General features: G+C 41.8%; 1 protein-coding gene across 2 annotated transcripts in view; it reads right to left on the bottom strand.

The window, feature by feature from the left end:
• Nucleotides 1-866: 866 nt before the first annotated feature.
• LOC132008522 (mitochondrial carrier homolog 2) overlaps nt 867-18927 on the bottom strand; it is a 21232-nt gene continuing 3171 nt past the window's right edge. The window contains exons 2-13 of one of the 2 annotated variants that reach the window (XM_059387165.1): nt 18259-18343; nt 17993-18099; nt 11763-11789; nt 10904-10966; nt 9504-9561; nt 9196-9247; nt 8726-8785; nt 7079-7172; nt 5960-6007; nt 5143-5210; nt 2875-2950; nt 867-1076 (exon numbers count right to left, since the gene is read on the bottom strand). In XM_059387165.1, coding sequence (XP_059243148.1) covers nt 990-1076; nt 2875-2950; nt 5143-5210; nt 5960-6007; nt 7079-7172; nt 8726-8785; nt 9196-9247; nt 9504-9561; nt 10904-10966; nt 11763-11789; nt 17993-18099; nt 18259-18343 — 825 coding nt within the window. In that variant the 3' untranslated portion in view covers nt 867-989. The remainder of the gene's footprint in view (nt 1077-2874; nt 2951-5142; nt 5211-5959; nt 6008-7078; nt 7173-8725; nt 8786-9195; nt 9248-9503; nt 9562-10903; nt 10967-11762; nt 11790-17992; nt 18100-18258; nt 18344-18927) is intronic. The other variant, XM_059387166.1, reaches the window with a different exon arrangement.

Raw genomic sequence — 18927 nt, forward strand, 5'->3', positions numbered from 1 at the left:
GCGAGGTGGTCAGTATCCTAAGCGGAGGTGGTCAGTATCCTAAGCGCCCCGTGGACCTAAATGGGCCTTATCAGGTATGAAGTTTTAAGTACACTTTCCAAGGGCGTCACTAGGAAGGAAAAGCAAACTACTTACCTTCAGCAACAACAACAAAGAAACAAAATAAAAACTGAATAAAAGATTATAAGATGATAATCTGTACGGAAAATATTATATACACATGGAAATGTATAATGATACAATTTAGGGACTGGCAAACACTTAGCTCTTAGAGAAGGGGCTACTGCTGCAGTATTCACTTTTCATATTTTATATGACAATTTCTTTTGGTGGTGGTGGGGGGGGGAGAAGCCAATAGGGTTGCTTTCCAAAACCTGGTTGTTCTCTGTAATTTTCCCTTTTTTGTTGTTGTTGGCAATCATCTATTACTGAAGAAGCAGACAGCCTGTGTGGAGATTTTCCAGGGTCATTAGCAATGGATTGTCTTTTTCAAGGATGAGAGGGTTAATCAAATGTGCTTATAGAAAGCACATAATGGGAGGCAGATTCTGGCGGATGCTGAGGTTTTAGGGTCTACTAAAGAAAAGGTAATTCATAACCTCCCATATAGTTTACCTTATTACATTTCTTAAAATTTTATAGAATTACTTCTTTCTTCTTGAGAATGTATTCTACATTTTACAAAGCCTTAAAATTAAGACTCAAATCACATGACAACCTGCCTATACCTTTTGAGAAAATACCCCCGTTTACAAAGAACGAGCCTGGAGCAAAAATGTCCCATTTCAGAATAACTAAAGGGGGAACATCAGGGGTAAATAATGTAGTGCTGATAAAAAGAACAAAAAAGGCAGACACCACACACCTCCATTTTCCCAAGATTAAATGATTATTAAAAAAGCGCGCCACACTGTATAGAAATCAACATTCTCTCCCATAATTCTGTGCATCTGGGACTATAGAAATGTCACTGTCCCTGTCCCACATCTTCAAATTAACATTCTCAGGTCACAACAATAAGTCTTCCCAAAGGGGACCTTCCGGAAAAACAAGCTATTTCCTCGGCTCATATTTCCCTGGAAAAAAAAAAATAAAATAAAAACAAAGTCTAGTGTGAACATGAGGTCAGCTAGTCCAAATCAGCAGAGAGATGTATGTGGACACTTTTCTGGAGATGCGACTAAAAGGGCCAGGGTGAGACTGGGGCTTTCCGACTCCAGCCGAGCTTTCTGGAAGCTCACTACAATGTTGCCACATGTGTTAAGGCAAGGATCTCTTCCTTACACAGAACCTGCAGTTTGGATTCTGGCTCTGCCACTTGCTAGCTAGGTTATCACATGAGTCAATACACAGAGGGTGCTGACACGGTCCCACCACTCATGAAGGGCGAGCTTTTATTTACTTTTCAATGGAATGGTCAGAGCTTTAGGAAATACTTCTAAAATCTTACGAGAGTAATAACGTTGTAAGCTTAACTGAACAGACTCTGAACTTAGACTGCACATAGATCCCGCTCCCACAAATACAGACTGGGTAGCCTTGGGTTATACAATTAGTGTTACTGAATGGTTCAAAGTCCCAATCTCTTCAGATGTGAAGTGGGATGATAAAGAATGGTACTTATCCTCATACGGTTATTTTGAGGATTACAGGAGCCGGTACATAGGCGGCTCTCGGCATGATGTCTAATATACAGTAAATACCCCATCAAGATTTGTCGTGTTAAGCACTTAGAGGACTTACTGCTCCCCAGGTAAGGTGTCTGATACCCTAACACATTTTCTATCTGCTTCCTTCCTACAGCAGGGCTTAGAAAGTAGGGAAAGGAGGTCCACCTTTCCTTTTAAATGGGGACCACAACAGGAGATTGCCCAGTAAAAGTGTGAGACTCAGAATGAAACCCAGGATATCAACATTAGGTCTGTATGGAAATCATCCAAGCGTTCCAGCCTGGATCACAGGGGCTTGCCTGGCATGGGTGCTGGGTAAAGGCAACTACAGGAGCACTTAGGCCTTTTCTTTTGGAGGTCAGGCTGGGGAAGCCTGAACTCTTGTGAACGGAGGCCTTTCTCACAGGAGGCCTTTATCATTGCCAATGCTATGATAAAATGTGATAAAAAAGATAGTCCTCGTACACTATCTTCTACAATCTTTGAAAAAGTGTGTGCCACTTCAAAACAGCTTAAAACTGATGGCCATTTAATGTGATCCTGTGTTAAATTTAGTGCACAGCCACCCATTATTTTGGTTCCTAACAAAGCTTTGCCTGGACTGAGAATTTGTGGTTGCAGATGACATACCTCACAGCATAACAAAGAAGAAACTGGAGTCTGGACAAAATCATTCTCTAAAAAGACTAGAAGAGACCAGCTCCATCATCATCACTGTGACAAAGAACGTCATCAACAACCTCTCGTTTCTCAGTTTCCTCTCTACTATACTGGAGAAAAACACATGAATGTATAAGGAGATCCTGAGAAGTTACAAAAAAGAGGTGACGTTAGAAAAAAAGAACCTGAAATTGGGTCCAGCGTTTTAACATCCAGGATAATCATCTACCCAGACCTTATTTATAATTTGAATGTGATCACTCAAATGGCTTCTCCGTCATATCTAGGGATTCTTAATTCATGACCCCTCCTGATATTTCTATGCAGCACACTTTACTGTTGTGCTGGAGTGACATACAGAACAGTGTAAAGGGTATGTGACTGGCAACCAAAGGGCAACCTACAAAAATTAACCTGGGATTCCGGAGACATTATTTAAGAAAACAAAAACAAAATAAAATAAAGTATGAGAGAGAGGAGGGGTGAGGAGGGAGGGAAGAATGGAGACAGAGAGAGAGAGAGAAAGAGAATGAGACAGAAGTACCTCTTTTTGCAGCATGCACCAGCAGTCTATCCAAGAAGTATATATCGGGGAGTAAGGAGGGCATCCACCAGCAAGCCTGAAACGGGGGTGGGGGGGGAATGAGCCATTCAAATTAACATTTCCAAAGCATTCTCTCAAGAGTTTGACAAATCTTTTTTTTTTTTTTTTTTAAGATTTTATTTATCTACCCGAAAGAGAGAGCTCACAAGTAGACAGAGAGAGAGGAGGGAAGCAGGCTCCCCACTGAGCAGAGAGCCTGATGTGGGGCTTGATCCCAGAACCCTGGGATCATGACCTGAGCCGAAAGCAGAGGCTTCAACCCACTGAGCCACCCAGGCGCCCCAAGAGTTTTGATAAATCTTGGTCAAAATATTCTCCGACCTAGAAAGTTCCCCAAGAGGTGATTTTAGTTTCAATGGAACAAATTATACTGGAGCAGGGAAAAGAAAAAGCATCTGAAAAGGACTTCCCTCCCTCATATTTAGGTCTTTTTTTTCCTTTTTTTTAAAAAGTAATCTCAACACCCAATGTGGGGCTAGAACTCATAACCCTAAGATCAAGAGTTGCCTGCTCCCTGATTGAGCCAGGCAGGCACCCGTCATATTTAGGTTTTGAAACAAGTAAACGCAAACTTCAACCAGTTATGAATCGTCTAAAACACCCAGGTTTTTAAGAATGAATATAATTCTAGAATATAGCAATTATGTGATTAAAGTACAGAGAAAGGAGATTTAAAAACTAAGTGGTGGGGCGCCTGGGTGGCTCAGTCTGTTGTTACATGTCTGCCTTTAACTCAGATCATGATCCTAGGGTCCTGGGATCGAGCACTGCCATCAGGCTCCCTGACTACTGGAGAGTCTGCTATTCCCTCTCCCTCTGCTGCTCCCCCTGCTTGTGCTCTCTTTGCGTCTATCAGATAAATAAAAAAATAAAATCTTAAAAACAAAAACAAAGGGATGCCTGGGTGGCTCAGTTGGTTGGACGACTGCCTTCGGCTCAGGTCATGATCCCGGAATCGCAGGATCAAATCCCACATCAGGCTCCCAGCTCCATGGGGAGTCTGCTTCTCCCTCTGACCTTCTCCTCGCTCATGCTCTCTCTCACTGTCTCTCTCTCTCAAATAAATAAATAAAATCTTTACTACAAAAACAAAAACAAAAACAAAAACACAAACCTAAGTGTTCAAAAGAACCTAAAAATTGGCGACCACATGCTTTACTCACGTAGAACCCAGAATCACTTCCTCCCTAAAAATCTGTAAGGACGGGGCGCCTGGGTGGCTCAGTGGGTTAAGCCTCTGCCTTCGAATCAGGTCATGATCCTGGCATCCTGGGATGGAGCCCTGTGTTGGGCTCTCTGCTCAGTGGGGAGCCTGCTTCCCCACCACCCACACCCCCGCCTGCCTCTCTGCCTACTTGTGATCTCTCTGTCAAATTAATAAATAAAATATTTTAAAAAATAAAAAAAAAAATCTGTAAGGAATAGTAATACATTCAACTCATCTTTCGTGTATGCTCTGAGCTAAAATGTGGCCACTGCCCTACCAATCACAGGTGATTGGTAATTTGGAATTTTAGAGCATGTAGCTCTTGATCTCAGGGTCTTGAGACACAAAACAAACAGAAGGCGACAGGATACGGAATACGACAACTATGTTTAAAACTCCACATGGCTCTTTGCTTGACATCTGGTTTGAAAACCATGACAGGTCTAATGACACACTGTGTCGGGGACTATACTGGAACAGCGAACTAAAGCAAGAGGCAAAACCTCTGCCCAGTGTGGTGCAGGCACTAGGCATCTAGAAGCTGGCAATCAGTGGTGTTCACGCCATACCGCCACCCACCCTTCCCCACCAATACAGTGAAAGGTTAAGAACCTTCCCATGAAAGAAAGAAAAAAGAACATTTCTAGGAACCGAATTTCCTACTTTTCTTTCTTTAAAACTTACTTTCTCCATGCAGCCCCTAGGAAAAACAGGGAAGGATGTGGAAATCCAGTAATTTGATCACAATCCCACTTAAACCACAGGCAAGTGTACACTGTCTGTAAGTACTTGAGAAATAGTCTTTGCGCTCTTCTCTATTCTAAGAGAGGATATGAGGGGCTGCTTAGAATATAAACTGATGCCGTTGCTGGTGCATGGAGCAGAGAGAGAAAAAATTCAGGAAATCTAGTAATGGCATCAACTGTACTTTTCTTCCCCAAATCTCTCCTTGGACTGCTCTGCCTGTCAGGTGAATGGAATAAGAAATGCGAGGCACTTACCCACAGTTGTTGACAGCCATAAGATTAGAGACAAGCACAAAGGGATAGGTCAACATACTGGCAAAAAACTGCAAAGTGGTAAAAAGACAGCTAAGTTATTAGGTCGTTCTGAATCTTTAGTCTCTTCTTCCTCTGCCTCCCACTATGGTCAACACTCCAACGCTGGTTTTGCTTTCTCAGCATCCCAGGAAAGATGAAATTACGCATTTTTGAGCCTGAACAGGATACCTCCTCCTAACATCCCCATTATCCAACAGTTTAACTGAAGACCAGAAGGCTTCTCTTACTCTTACTGTGATTGAGTCTTCTTTCAAGTAAACTCAAGGACATGATTTAACAGAAAAAGTAAACACCACTAAATACAATGAAGCATTTCAAAACATCCCTGAGATAGTAGAAATTATGCATGTCCTTCCAAAGACGATGGAAGCTACTTTGGGAGTCAAACACCACGACTCAAGAGGGAGAAGACACCACATGACTCAAGAGGGTGAAGCTCTCTAGGGCATATCGGCAGGTGCAGGGGGAAGCAGGCCTGAGACCTGCAGGCCAGGATGTGGTGAGAAACGCCCACATGTCTCTCCCACCCCCCTGAAAGCCAAATAGACCAAACCATGTGGGCTTGTTAGTGCCGTTCCTGTGACACAGGGACTCTGGGTTAGTCTCACCTCTGACAGACATTAACAAACTTAAGACTCTCCTTTGAGACATCTCGTTGCCTTCAAGCAGTGATAACACATGACCCAGGTGAGATTAAAAAGAAAAAAAAAAACAAAACACAACTATCCCTAGGTCAAGAGGATTTTTAAAAACTCACTCCTGTGACAGCTTGGGAATAACTCTTCATTTCACTCATGGTAGAAACCTGAAACAGGAAGAAAAGTCTGTATTAGAACGAGTAAGAAAATTAAGATGATGTTAAGGACGAATTGTCTCCTACCATCTCAATCTATTCTCTCTCTAAATTTTTAGTTTCTTTGACAGCCAGAAAATTAATTTCAAGATGAAAACATAAAATACTGATTATGAGCCTAAAAAGGCAGTGGACAAAATGATCAACCTGATTCAACATGAAGAGACAAATTCGCAGGAGACTATGTGATGGCGGAGGAACAAATATAATAGGCCCAGGATGAAAAAAAAAAAGAAAAAGGAAAAAAAAAAGGCAATGAGACTGGTAACCTTTCCCCACGTCCTAAAAATCCAATCCCTGGAAACGACATTTATGGTGTATCCGAGGGACAAGTGACTACCTCTATGCGCGCCCAGCTGTGTCCCAGACGCTGCAGAGACCAGCCTCTGGGTACTGCAGACACGCGCTGCGTGGGTTTAGACCTCCCTGTGTGTGTTCTACTTTCCACCATGCTACGGGGCTGCCTCTGTGCAGAGAGGCCCACAGCTTCCAGGAAAGGCGAATTCTTAAAACCTCCCAGGCTGAGGTTTCTAAGAAGCCCCGTCCAGGAATCCCTTTAACATTTCAGATTGGACGAAATAGCCCTTGGTACACTATGAAACTGTCCTGCTTCGTAGTATCTGCAAAAATCATCTATCAATACTGAGGCCATCTCCTGGCAGCACAGAGAGAGGGACAGATTTCTTAGGCTTCCTCGGCTATACCCCAGGGACTTTCTTAGGTGCATCTTTCTATGGTAAATAATATAGGGTAATCCATTAGCCTTTAAAAACTCGACTGACAGTGTTTAGCCATGTAACAATGAGTCTGGCAAAAATATAATGAAGTGCCACTTTATCATTTTTTAAAATAGATTCTATCCTAAACTTGGGGTCTGAACTCATGACCCTGAGATTATTAAGAGTCACATGCTCCACTGTCTGTGCCAGCCAGGTGCCCCACCACGTTACTGTGAAGCTAACCAAGCCGCCCAGAGAATACAATAAAGTCAGCCCCAACACATCTTATCAAGGTCACACCTACCCCACTGTCCAGTGCATAGGTATTGACGAGGTAGGCCAGTGAGTTACAGAGCCACAAAGAAATGATGTCACCTAGGAGGCGGGGAATAAGACCCCTACATGAAGAAATAAAAAAAATAAGAGCCAAGAACTGCGATCAGTAAAAAGATAATCCACCCAATACAAACACTTCTCAAAGAAAGAGTTCAAAGTCTTCAAGAGAACTGAAAATACATGGGGCGCCTGGGTGGCTCAGTGGGTTAAGCCGCTGCCTTCAGCTCAGGTCATGATCTCGGGGTCCTGGGATTGAGCCCCACATCAGGCTCTCTGCTCAGCAGGGATCCTGCTTCTCCCTCTCTCTCTGCCTGCCTCTGCCTACTTCTGCCTACTTGTGATTTCTATCTCTGTCAAATAAAAAAAAAAATTAAAAAAAAAAAAAAAAAGAGACAACGAATGCCGGAATCTAGTATGGACTAGTTCATTCTAGTTAATGTAACTGTAGGTTACTCTCCAGTCATTGAGGTTAATCTCCACAACGACTTTCTTTCCCATTTGACAAATGCAGGCCAGCTATATGCCCTCAAAGCTTCACCTAATGGGCTCACCTAACTATTAAGAATTATGAGCAGGGTGGACAAAAATCTGTCTGTTTTGAAGAGACTTAAATATGACTTTGGCTAAGCTACTTGACATTCAAAGCTGACAGGGCCGAAAATGACTACAAAATTATAAAACGAGAAACAGAGATGAGTGAGGGACGTCAAAAAACAGATTCCCAGGGCCTAAGTAGCCGAGGTGATGCAGCGCAGCACAGCAGGATGAACATCACCCGACAGACTGAAGACCGGGGTGCAAATACCATTTCCATCACTTATAAGCTGTGTGACCAGAGCAAATCAACTTCCCAGAGCACCCACTTTTTCTAATCTCTAAAGTAAGAATGTAATAGCTATCCTATCTCCTAGACCATTTACTTATTCACTTATTCTTTCTTTCTTTCTTTTTTTTTTTTAAAGCAGTCTTCATGCCCAACATGGGACTTGAACTCAAGACCCTGAGATCAAGAGCTACATGCTCTACCAGCTGAGTGAGCCAGAGGGGCCCCCTCCCAGGCTATCATAATCCAAAAAAAACCTAAAAAACCAAACAAACAATCCCAGTTACATGGCAATACTCTGCAAATGAAAGAGGACCATTTCTAGTTTCGTTCTTAAAAGAAGAACGAGAGTGGAAGCCCGAGTTCTTCCAGAGGAAACCCAAGGGAATGACTATGGCCTTGCAACAATGTATTACTCTCAGGGTAAGGGAGATCATTTTCCTATTTTTCAAAAATTAAGTTTCTCTAGTTTATCGACTGCACAATAGGAACTTACTATAAAGGTAGAAACTTGGAACGAATTTAACAAAATTTTAATGGAATTGAAAACAAAATGAAAAACCCCCACACAAAAACCAAAACCCTAATATCCAATGTTTTAGATGTCCAGGAGCAAAAGTCTGCGATCTTTACAACAGAATTTAAGTCTGAGGGGCTTTAACAGAGTGTCACATGAAGGAAACCCGGAGAGTACATTTTCTCCAAGGATTAAACAATGAGTCGTGTCCTGATTTTCATTAAAGCTTTCCACCCCCACAGATAACTGCACATGTAAATCAACAATTTACTTACGCAAAAAATCCTAGGATGCCCTCTTCACGATAGATGGTTACTATGGAATCATAAAGTCCACTAGGTACAGAAGATGGAAAGGCAAAAATACATGAAGATTATTTTGGAGTTATTAAAAAAAATTCGATGATCACTTTTGACAAGGAAATTTATACCCCAGCCTCCCTTTCTGCCACTCTCACTCTGCAAAGACAGCTGAATTTGGAGACAGGAGTGGAGATATGACTACCTAAGGGTGCAGTCACATGGAGTCAGGGTGAATTTTGGCTTCAGTGGCTCTGCAACTTACTCTGAGATCCTTGGAAGGTTCCTAAACCTGCCTGGGCCATTGTCTTCCATCTTACCATTTTTTGGTTCATTTTTGTGCAGAACAAATGATCTCTCAATTCGCTCTGTAAACTCTAAGGCACCATTAAAATATAAAACACTTGGAAAGATCTCTCTGAATACGGGAAAACGAAAACACTTACCAGTACTTGGATTCTCTGCCAATGAACTGTACCATAGATCTTAGAGTGATCACTGCAGAACAGAGAAAAGATTTTTAAAACTATGTCGAGATAAACTTTGATAGCCCTGAAAAAGAAAAAAGCTTTTCCATCTAAAAACATTTTGCTCTCTGGATTAATTGGACAAATGCCAAAAGGAGCAGGCAAACAAAACACACATGCAAGGCACTTCAGTGAAGTCCCCCATCAACCCGTCTAGGCGGTCAGGAGAGCCAATGCTATGAAAGGTGGGTCATAAATCAGATGTCAGTCACCAACTGTAAACCTACCGTGGAAGGGATGTGTGATGAGGGTAGCAGCAGAACGGGCCATCATCTCTCGAGTCGTCTAGAAACAATCAACACACACGTCTGAAACCTAAACAGACAACACTCGGATTCCTGCGAGAAGTAATGTGGGCGGCACAGCACCCTCGTCCTAATGTGGTACGGTGTAATACACTGCTATCCTCTCTTACCTTTCCTCCTGGGTTCAGTGTTCCGTTATGGTTACTTCTCAAAATTGATGTGCAAAGCAGATTTCTGTTATCTTCTCAATTTTACAGATTGGAACAACCAATCCAAAGATTAAGAGGCTCGCTAGCAAACACTAACCCAGCTGGAATAAAACCACAGGGCCTGGTATTTCGATTTTTAAGTTGCTTTCTCCCTGAGAGTGATTTCAGAGAGTCTGTGATCTATGTTATTCAAATGTCAGGCTCTGTTTAATCTGTGCCAACAGAGCAACTCTGACTAGTTTTTCCACCCCAAGCCTGTAACTGTGCAGTATCTTAGAGCTGCTATTTATCCTAGTTTATCTTTCTTGGCCAGGACTCTGTAAAGAAGTGGCAGAGAAAATTAGATTACAACACTGGGGAGGCAGGTAGTGAAGACAGCAGGTCCGTTACTCATCTGTGCATTGAAACATCACCTTCGGTCATCTAGTTAAGATATCCCTCACCCCTGCGCCAATGACAGTCCTGAGAAGAGCCCATGTCACAGGATAGGTGAACTCAAGTTAAAAAAACCCACAAAAACATATTAATACAAGTACCTCTACTTTAAAAAAAAAAAGTAGAAAATTTACCAAAAACAAAGCTGATTCATCTGACATCTAGACCTGCTTCTTTTGGAATATGTGTTTTAGAAGGCAGCATTCACTAGAAGACTGTGATCTCACTAAAGACAATAAAACAATGTAAAGACTAAGAAATAAAAGAGTGGTTTTGAAAGCCATAAATATTAAGTCAGGCATGAAACAAACTCCAGTGACAGAGAAAGGGAACGGGAAATGGGTACGAGGAACAATCCCAAGTCAGAATAACATTGTAAAAGCGTCTCCTGATAGATGATATCTGACACACGAAGGGGCAGGCCACTACTTAAACACAACTGTGCCAGAGGTTTACACCTCTATTAGAAGACTTCCAGTAGAAACCTCTTCAATTTCACACATGAAATGAGTGGACAAAATTAGTTTCCTTGAAATGCATCTAATCCAAATAGAAAGCAATGCTTTTTTTTTTCTTCCTTATTATGGTATCATGTAGAAAAGCCCAAAATGAACTGAAGGTCTACTTTATTTGGAATAAATGCTGAACACACGGGCCTGATGATCCTGATTCCACAAACTGCCACACTGCATACGTTGCGAGTGAGGGAAATAGCACAGGACATCATCAGTCTCTTACCTCCTTGATAACTTGGTCGAAGGAAGGTGTGACTTCTTTCTGTGAATTTCCAGAGCCTAAATCCTGGAAATCAAAATGAAAGAAGACAGGTATCTTGGTGGTTTTATTTTTAATTTGAATGACTTATTTTTTAAAAAGGTTTTGTTCTTTATTTTTTAAAGATTTTATTTATCCATTTGTCAGAGAGAGAGAGAGAAGACAGAGCACAAGGGAGAGCACACGGAGGGGGAGGGGCAAAGGGAGCAGCAGACTCCCCGCCAAGCAAGGAGCCCGATGTGGGACTCAATCCCAGGACCGTGGAATCATGACCCAAGCCGAAGGCAGCCGCTTAACCAACTGAGCCACCCAGGTGCCTCTAAAGGTTTTATTTTTTTAAAGTAATCTCTACATGTAACGTGGCGCTTGAACCTGTAACCCTAAGATCAAGAGTTGTACCCTCCACCAACTGAGCCAGGCAGGCACCCATATCTTGATGGTTTTATTTTTTTTTTTATTTTTTATTTTTTTTTAAAAGATTTTATTTATTTATTTGACAGAGATCACAAGCAGGCAGAGAGGCAGGCAGAGAGAGAGGAGGAAGCAGGCCCCCCGCTGAGCAGAGAGCCCGATGCGGGGCTCGATCCCAGGACTCTGAGATCATGACCTGAGCCGAAGGCAGCGGCCTAACCCACTGAGCCACCCAGGCGCCCCTCTTGATGGTTTTAAATAGAACTATTCAAACTGGTGGCCACCCTGTATGCCAACACTCACTGAGATGAAAGGGGAGCTGACTGCTTGTCCTTTCTCTGAAAAAAGACCAAAGAGCAATAGCAACTTGCAAGGGAAACGGGCCCATGCATACAAATCAGCTCCAACATACCTCAACCTTGTCACATTCCTGGTAATGCTACAAAGAAGAGAAAAGAAAAGAAAGGATGATTAGGGCTGTCATAGTGTCACTGAGAGAGGACATAAAATGAGAATAAAACAGTTGGCTTTTTTCTTTTTTGGGCTGCATATTTCCAATATTTTGTATTTCCAATTAATTGGAAAGAAGTGTCTCTAAAATGATGTCATTGCTAAGTTTAATATGTTGGCCAGCTGGAGGAACAAGTGAATGCTCATGAAAACTCTTATCTAAAATAAGAAATAGGAAAACAAACCAAAAACTAAAAATCCAAGGGCATTATTTACTACACATACACATTTAGCAGAAATAAGCTGGTAAAAACATAACCTAACATTAAAGCTATGGAAAAAGCAGGACCAATGGCCAAACAACCTGATTTAAAAAATGGGCAGAGAATGTGAACACACACTTTTCCACAGAAGATATACAGACGGCCAAAAGGCAAATGAAAAGATGTTCCACATCACTCATTATCAGGGAAATGCAAACCAAAAGCATAATGAGATATCATCTCACACCAGTTAGATTGGCTATCATCAAAAAGACAAGAAATAACAAGTGTTAGGGAGGATGTGGAGGAAAATGAACCCTGATACTGTTGCTGGAAATGTACTCTAGTGCAGCCACTGTGGAACTGTATGGAGGTTCTGCAAAAAGTTAAGAATAGAACTATCATAGGGGTGCTTGGCTGGCTCAGTTGGTAAAGCATGTGACTCTTGATCTTGGGGCTGTGAGTTTAAAAGAGCAATAGCAATTTGTGCACAGAGATTATTTTTTTATTGTTTTTTAAAGATTTTATTTATTTGACAGAGACACGACGAGAGAAGGAACACAAGCAGAGTAAGTGGGAGAGGGAGAAGCAGGCTTCCCGTCGAGCAGGGAGCCTGATATGGGGCTCTATCCCAGTACCCCTGGATCAGCTCTCTGCCTACTTGTGATCTCTCTCTGTCAAATAAAAAAATAAAATCTTTTTTTTTTTAATATTTTATTTATTTATTTGACAGAGAGAGAGATCACAAGTAGGCAGAGAGGCAGGCAGAGAGAGAGGAGGAAGCAGGCTCCCTGCTGAGCAGAGAGCCCGATGCGGGGCTTGATCCCAAGACCCTGAGACCATGACCCAAGCCGAAGGCAGTGGCTTAACCCACTGAGCCACCCAGGCGCCCAATAAATAAAATATTTAAAAAAATATTTTATTTGACAGAGAGTGAGAGACAGAGCACAAGCAAGGGCAGCAGTAGGCAGAGGGAGAGGGAGAAGCAGGCTCCCCACTGAGCAAGGCGCCTGATGTGGGGCTCAATCCCAGAAACCTGGGATCATGAGCTGAGCCAAAGACAGACGCTTAACTGACTGAGCCACCCAGGCATCCCGTGTATAGAGATTACTTACTTAAAAAAAAAAATTAAAAAAAAAGATTTAAAAGAACAACCATAAAATCCAGCTATTCCACCTCTCGAGAATATGAACACTAAATTTGATAAAATATATGCACCCTGATGTTTATAGCAGCATTATTCATAATAGCCAAGATACAGAAAAACAACCTAAATGACCACTGATGGGTGAATGGATAAGGAAATTATGGTATCTAAGCACAATGGAATATCGCTCAGCCATTAAAAAATATATATATATTGCCATTAAAAAGAAAAAGATTTATTTATTTGAGAGAGAGAGACAGCAAGTGAGTGAGCATGAGAGGGGAGAAGGTCAGAGATAGAAGCAGACTCCCCGAAGAGCCAGGAGCCGGAAGCGGGACTCGATGCCAGGACTCTAGGATCATGAGCTGAGCAAAAGGCAGCCACCCAACCAAGCCACCCAGGCACCTGAAATCTTGCTATTTGTGATAACATGGGTGGATCTTGAAGGTATCAAGTTAAGTGAAATAAGTCAGAAAGAGAGAGACAAAAGCTGTGATTTCACTCACATGTGGACTGTAAACCAACCAGCCAACCAACCAAACTCAGGCAGAACAGGTTACCCAAAGGGAAGGGGATGGAAGACGGGTGAGGTGGGGGGAAAGGGGGTCAAATGTATGGTGATGGATGTTAACCACAAGATCCTTTTGTAACGAATACAGATGTCAAATCACAATGCTGTACACCTGAAACTTAAAAATGTTATGTACTAATTTTACCTCACTTAAAAAAAAAAAGTAGTACCAATACCATATTACTGCAAGGCTCTTTTCTTCACTGTACAAAAGAACAGAGAATTGGTGCCAAGTCAGAATAGCTAAAATTGCCTCACTTTTCTGTTTGTATCTGACTATTTCTAAAACAAGCAAGAGAGAAGATTCTGTTCTCTTCCAAAATACTGAATACTGGGGCGCCTGGGTGGCTCAGTGGTTTGGGCTGCTGCCTTCGGCTCAGGTCATGATCTCAGGGTCCTGGGATCGAGCCCCGCATCGGGCTCCCTGCTCCGCAGGAAGCCTGCTTCCCTCTCTCTCTCTGCCTGCCTCTCTGCCTACTTGTGATCTCTGTCTGTCAAATAAATAAATAAAATCTTTAAAAAAAAAAAAAAATACTGAATACTGCCAGAGTTCAGACTATATTGGAAGAGGAAATACTATTTGTGGGATATTTTAGAAACAGAAGATGGGATAGGTAAAACGAAAGAATCAAAGACAATAGAGCCACTAATCCAACCAGATTAAAAAAACAGACAACACTTTCTTCTGTAAAAAATTTTTTTTAAAAATTCAGAACAAAGAGAACAAATTTCAACACCAAGCAAAATGCTGTTTTGGGGTCAAATTCCAGGTCTTTAGTTAGAGTAATTCTAATAGTTTCAGTTTCACGCGTACTTAAAAATTCTTGCTCATTTCTAGGCTTAGCTTTTTTACGCTGTTAGTAAAATTTCCTACCTGTCCTTTCTACATTATTCTGAACAGAATTCAATTTCATTCTTGTTCAGATATACAGAACTCTTTCTTACAACGGCTAACAATTTCAACAACCCTGAACTGTCTTTTTTCCTGATGCAAAAAGCTGCTTTTGATAGTAAGTATAGAATCAATTCCCTGTCATGCCACAAGTAAACACATATTCAGAGCACCTGCTTAATTCCACTCAAGCTTACTTTTCCTGTAGGTAAAGGAACTTGTTCTCAAGCAGTACTCTCACTTTTGGTCTAAGTCTATACACAAAACCAGTTGACTCTGTGACAGATGCCTTCGCATTAAGCTCACTTAAGCAATGGCAACAATTTCACTGAGCCCAGGGGAGGGTGTGGCTGGGGACAAAAGGCCAGTCATCAATCCACCAAAAGCTTGGGCCCATTAAGACTCCATTACTCAGATCCAGGGGTCACCAGCAAGTCTTCACATCTGGCCCACAGGCATGACAAGAAGAGTAAGTGGGTACAGCATGCAACTTCTGATCTCAGTGTCACAGGGCTTGTGAGTTCAAGCCCAACAATGGGCACAGAGCTTACTTAAAAAAAAAAAAAAGAAAGAAAGAAAAGAAAGCGTGTAAAGAATAATGAAATGACTGAGGGGTGAAACAGCTTCCATGTGAGGCAACTACTAGAGAACCTCTCCCACTCAGAAATCAAGGAGGGCTAAAGAGAATTTAAAATCTAAGCCAATTAGCACTCATATGTGGAATTTAAGAAACAAAACAAACGATCATAGGGAAAGAAAAAAGAGGGAGACAAACCAAGAAACAGACCCTTAACTAGAGAGAACAAACTGATGGTTACCAGAGGGAGGGGGAGGATGGGTGAAATGGGTGATGGGGATTAAGGAGCGCAGCTGTCCTGATGAGCACCAGGTGTTGTATGGACGTGTTGAATCACTATATTGTACACCTGAAACTAATATTACACTGTATGTTAACTAATTGGAATTCAAATAAAAACTTAAAAAAAAATCTAAGCCAATTAGATCATGAAATTTTAACAAAATCAAGATACGCTCATCAGAAGATAAAACATTAGAACTCGGTTAATGTTAAAGCCTACAAAAGTAAATGAAGGACTATGCCAAGTATTGTTTAAATAAGCAGTTAGTAACCAATTGGAATTTAACACATTTGATGTATTACCTAGGTTGATAGTAATACATAGATCTGGTTAGCCTATGTTGTGACTTTTTTTTTTTTAAAGATTTTTATTTATTTGACAGAGAGAGATCACAAGTAGGCAGAGGCAGGCAGAGAGAGAGGAAGGGAAGCAGGCTCCCTGCCAAGCAGAGAGCCCGATGCGGGTCTGGACCCCCGGACCCTGGGATCATGACCTGAGCCAAAAGCAGAGGCTTTAACCCACTGAGCCACTCAGGAGCCCCTGTTGTGACATTTTTTGAGAGTTAAGAGCACAGAGGCTAACATACCTTGGTGCCAGTAGGAGACAGAATAATGAACTAGAAATCCCTTAGTTTTATATTCTCCACCACACTCACGCTAAATACCTTCCCAAGGACTGTTCTAAGTGGTGCAGAATTTGTATTCATAACACCTTTATAAATACAATAAAGGGCCATTCTGTTTGACCTACATGGTAACTGGTAAAACTGAGAAACCAGCACCATCAGAATCATTAGCTTTGGCATTTGAGGTGAAAAGAAGCTGGCAAACAAGAGGATCTGTGAAAAAGAAAGAAATGTAACCTTGGTTTTGTTTTTTGTTTTTTTAAGATTTTATTTACTTTTTTTGACAGAGAGCACAAGCTGGGGGAGAAGCAGGCTCCCCGCTGAGCAGGGAGCCTGATGTGAGGCTCCATCCCAGGACCCTAGGATCATGTCTTGAGCTAAAGGCAGAGATGCCTAATCAACTGAGCCACCCAGGCACCTCATAACCTTGATATTTTAACAAACATTTTAGGAAACACTGCCAACATAAGAAAAATTAATAATTCACCTACATATATCCATTACCAAGGTTAAACATGTTTAACAGTTGCCCCTTTTGTTTCAGAGCTCTGGCCTTCTTAAAATAAAATGCCACAGAAACAGACCGCCGAAGTTCCACCTCTCATCTCTTCCCCCACTTCCCAAAAGTAACCGCAAGCCTGATGTGTACTTTGGTGAGATTAAAAAAAAAGGTGTCCCTCCCAAATTTGTGTGACGTAACACATTAGCAGAAACAGTGCAGAAAATACAAATGTAAAACAGAATAAATAATTAAAAGGCAAATATCCATGTAGTCATGATCCAGGTCAAGGAAAATAATTTCCATTACCCCTGAGCCCCATGCATGATCCCTTTCTCCCCTCTCCCCACAGATAACCACTATCCTGACTTTTACGTTCCTTTTGTTAAGTGTTATTTTGTTTTTAAGATTTTATTTATTTATTTACTTGACAGACAGAGATCACAAGTAGGCAGAGAGGCAGGCAGAGAGAGAGGAGGAAGCAGGCTCCCCGCTGAGCAGAGAACCCGATGTGGGGCTCCATCCCAGGACCCTGGGATCATGACCCAAGCCGAAGGCAGAGGCTTTAACCCACCATACCACCCAAGCGCCTCTTGTTAAGTTTTTTTAAAAAACAAGTTTCTGGGGTGCCTGTCTGGCTCAGTCCACAGAACATGCGACTCATGATCTCAGGATTGTGAGTTCATGCCCTATGCTGGGAGTGGAGCTTACTTATTTTTAAAAATAAATACATAAGGGGTGCCTGGGTGGCTCAGTGGGTTGGGCGTCTGCCTTCAGCTCAGGTCATGATCTCAGGGTCCTGGGATCAAGCCCCGTGTCTGGCTCTCTGCTCAGAGAGGAGCCTGGTTCCGCCCCCCTCCCCCGCCCCGCCGTCTGCCTGCCTCTCTGCTTACTAGTGATCCCTGTCTGTCAAATAAAATAAAAATCTTTTAAAAATAAATAAATACATAAATACATAAAAAATAAGCTTGTAACAGAGAACATTTTACTAGCAGTAATGTTAGAAATAGGAGGAAAGTAACTCCAGAAAGAAGTATGTGTTTCAATCAGCTTCCTTCCTTCTTTGAAGAAATAAAATGAGCTACACGGGAGATCAAGTAAGTGTTTCTCCTCAGAATGACTGGTTCAGAGGAAGAAGGACTGCAGATCAAAAAGTATCACTTCAAACTCCCTTTGCATCCCAGGGAAGACTTAAGAATGGGTATTTGAAGTAAATGTTTTCAAGAGAATAAAGGACATGGTCTTAAATATAATCTTTGAAATTGCTCTTGGTCAGTAAAACAAACTGCATAAAAAGAAATCGAAATCTTTGGGAAAATTACTTGATTTTCTTACCTGTAAAACTTTACCATGGACCACAGTTCCAAGGACACCTGAACACAGTCTTGGAGTTAAGCCTGTGAACAACCCACGCTTCCCATCGATGCTCGCAATGTGCTGAGCTGAGAACACAAGTCAGAGATTTAAATTCCAGCTGGAAGAAAGGGTTACATAGAAATGTCATGTAAACAGGCTTTCTATGTCTTTTCTTTCTATAACTCCTGCCTACCTAGCACCGTTCTCAATGTCCTCCAAATTCCAAATAAATCAAAAACACTTACCATAACAAAAGAGACCAGGAAGCTGACATACTTGCCGCCCAAAAATATTTCGTCCTATTGTTGGAGGAAGAGGCTCATATCCCACCTTCAAAAACAAGAGAATATATCAATACCAAGCAATATTCCCCAAAATGTATTGGCTGCAAGGTTAAAATTTTTAACCACAGTGAAAATGCAGTGTATGTTTTCCAAGGCAATCACGAAGTATCATCCTTGTCAGTTTCTTATTCTGTCAACTGATAAGACTTGTTTCAATAAACTCCAAGCTTTCTTTTGGTTCAAATTCTACAAAGTAAACCATGTAGCTGAGATAGACTAATAAAAAACTGAATATAAAATAAGGGAACTTTTGTGTTAGGAAAGCTATAGTTTACTGAGGAGTATCAAAAATACTTTCTAGGGGCGCCTAGGTGGCTCAGTTGGTTAAGCGACTGCTTTCTGCTCCGGTCATGATCCTGGAGTCCCTGGATCAAGTCCCGCATCGGGCTCCCTGCTCGGCGGGGAGTCTGCTTCTCCCACTGACCTCTCTCCTCTCATGCTATCTCTCTTTCTCTCAAATAAATAAAATCTTTTTTTTTTTTAAAGATTTTATTTATTTATCAGAGAGAGAGCGAGCACAGGCAGACAGAATGGCAGGCAGAGGCAGAGGGAGAAGCAGGCTCCCTGACG

The sequence above is a fragment of the Mustela nigripes genome, unplaced genomic scaffold, assembly GCF_022355385.1.
Source record: "Mustela nigripes isolate SB6536 unplaced genomic scaffold, MUSNIG.SB6536 HiC_scaffold_148, whole genome shotgun sequence".
In the NCBI taxonomy this organism is placed as follows: Eukaryota; Metazoa; Chordata; class Mammalia; order Carnivora; family Mustelidae; genus Mustela; species Mustela nigripes.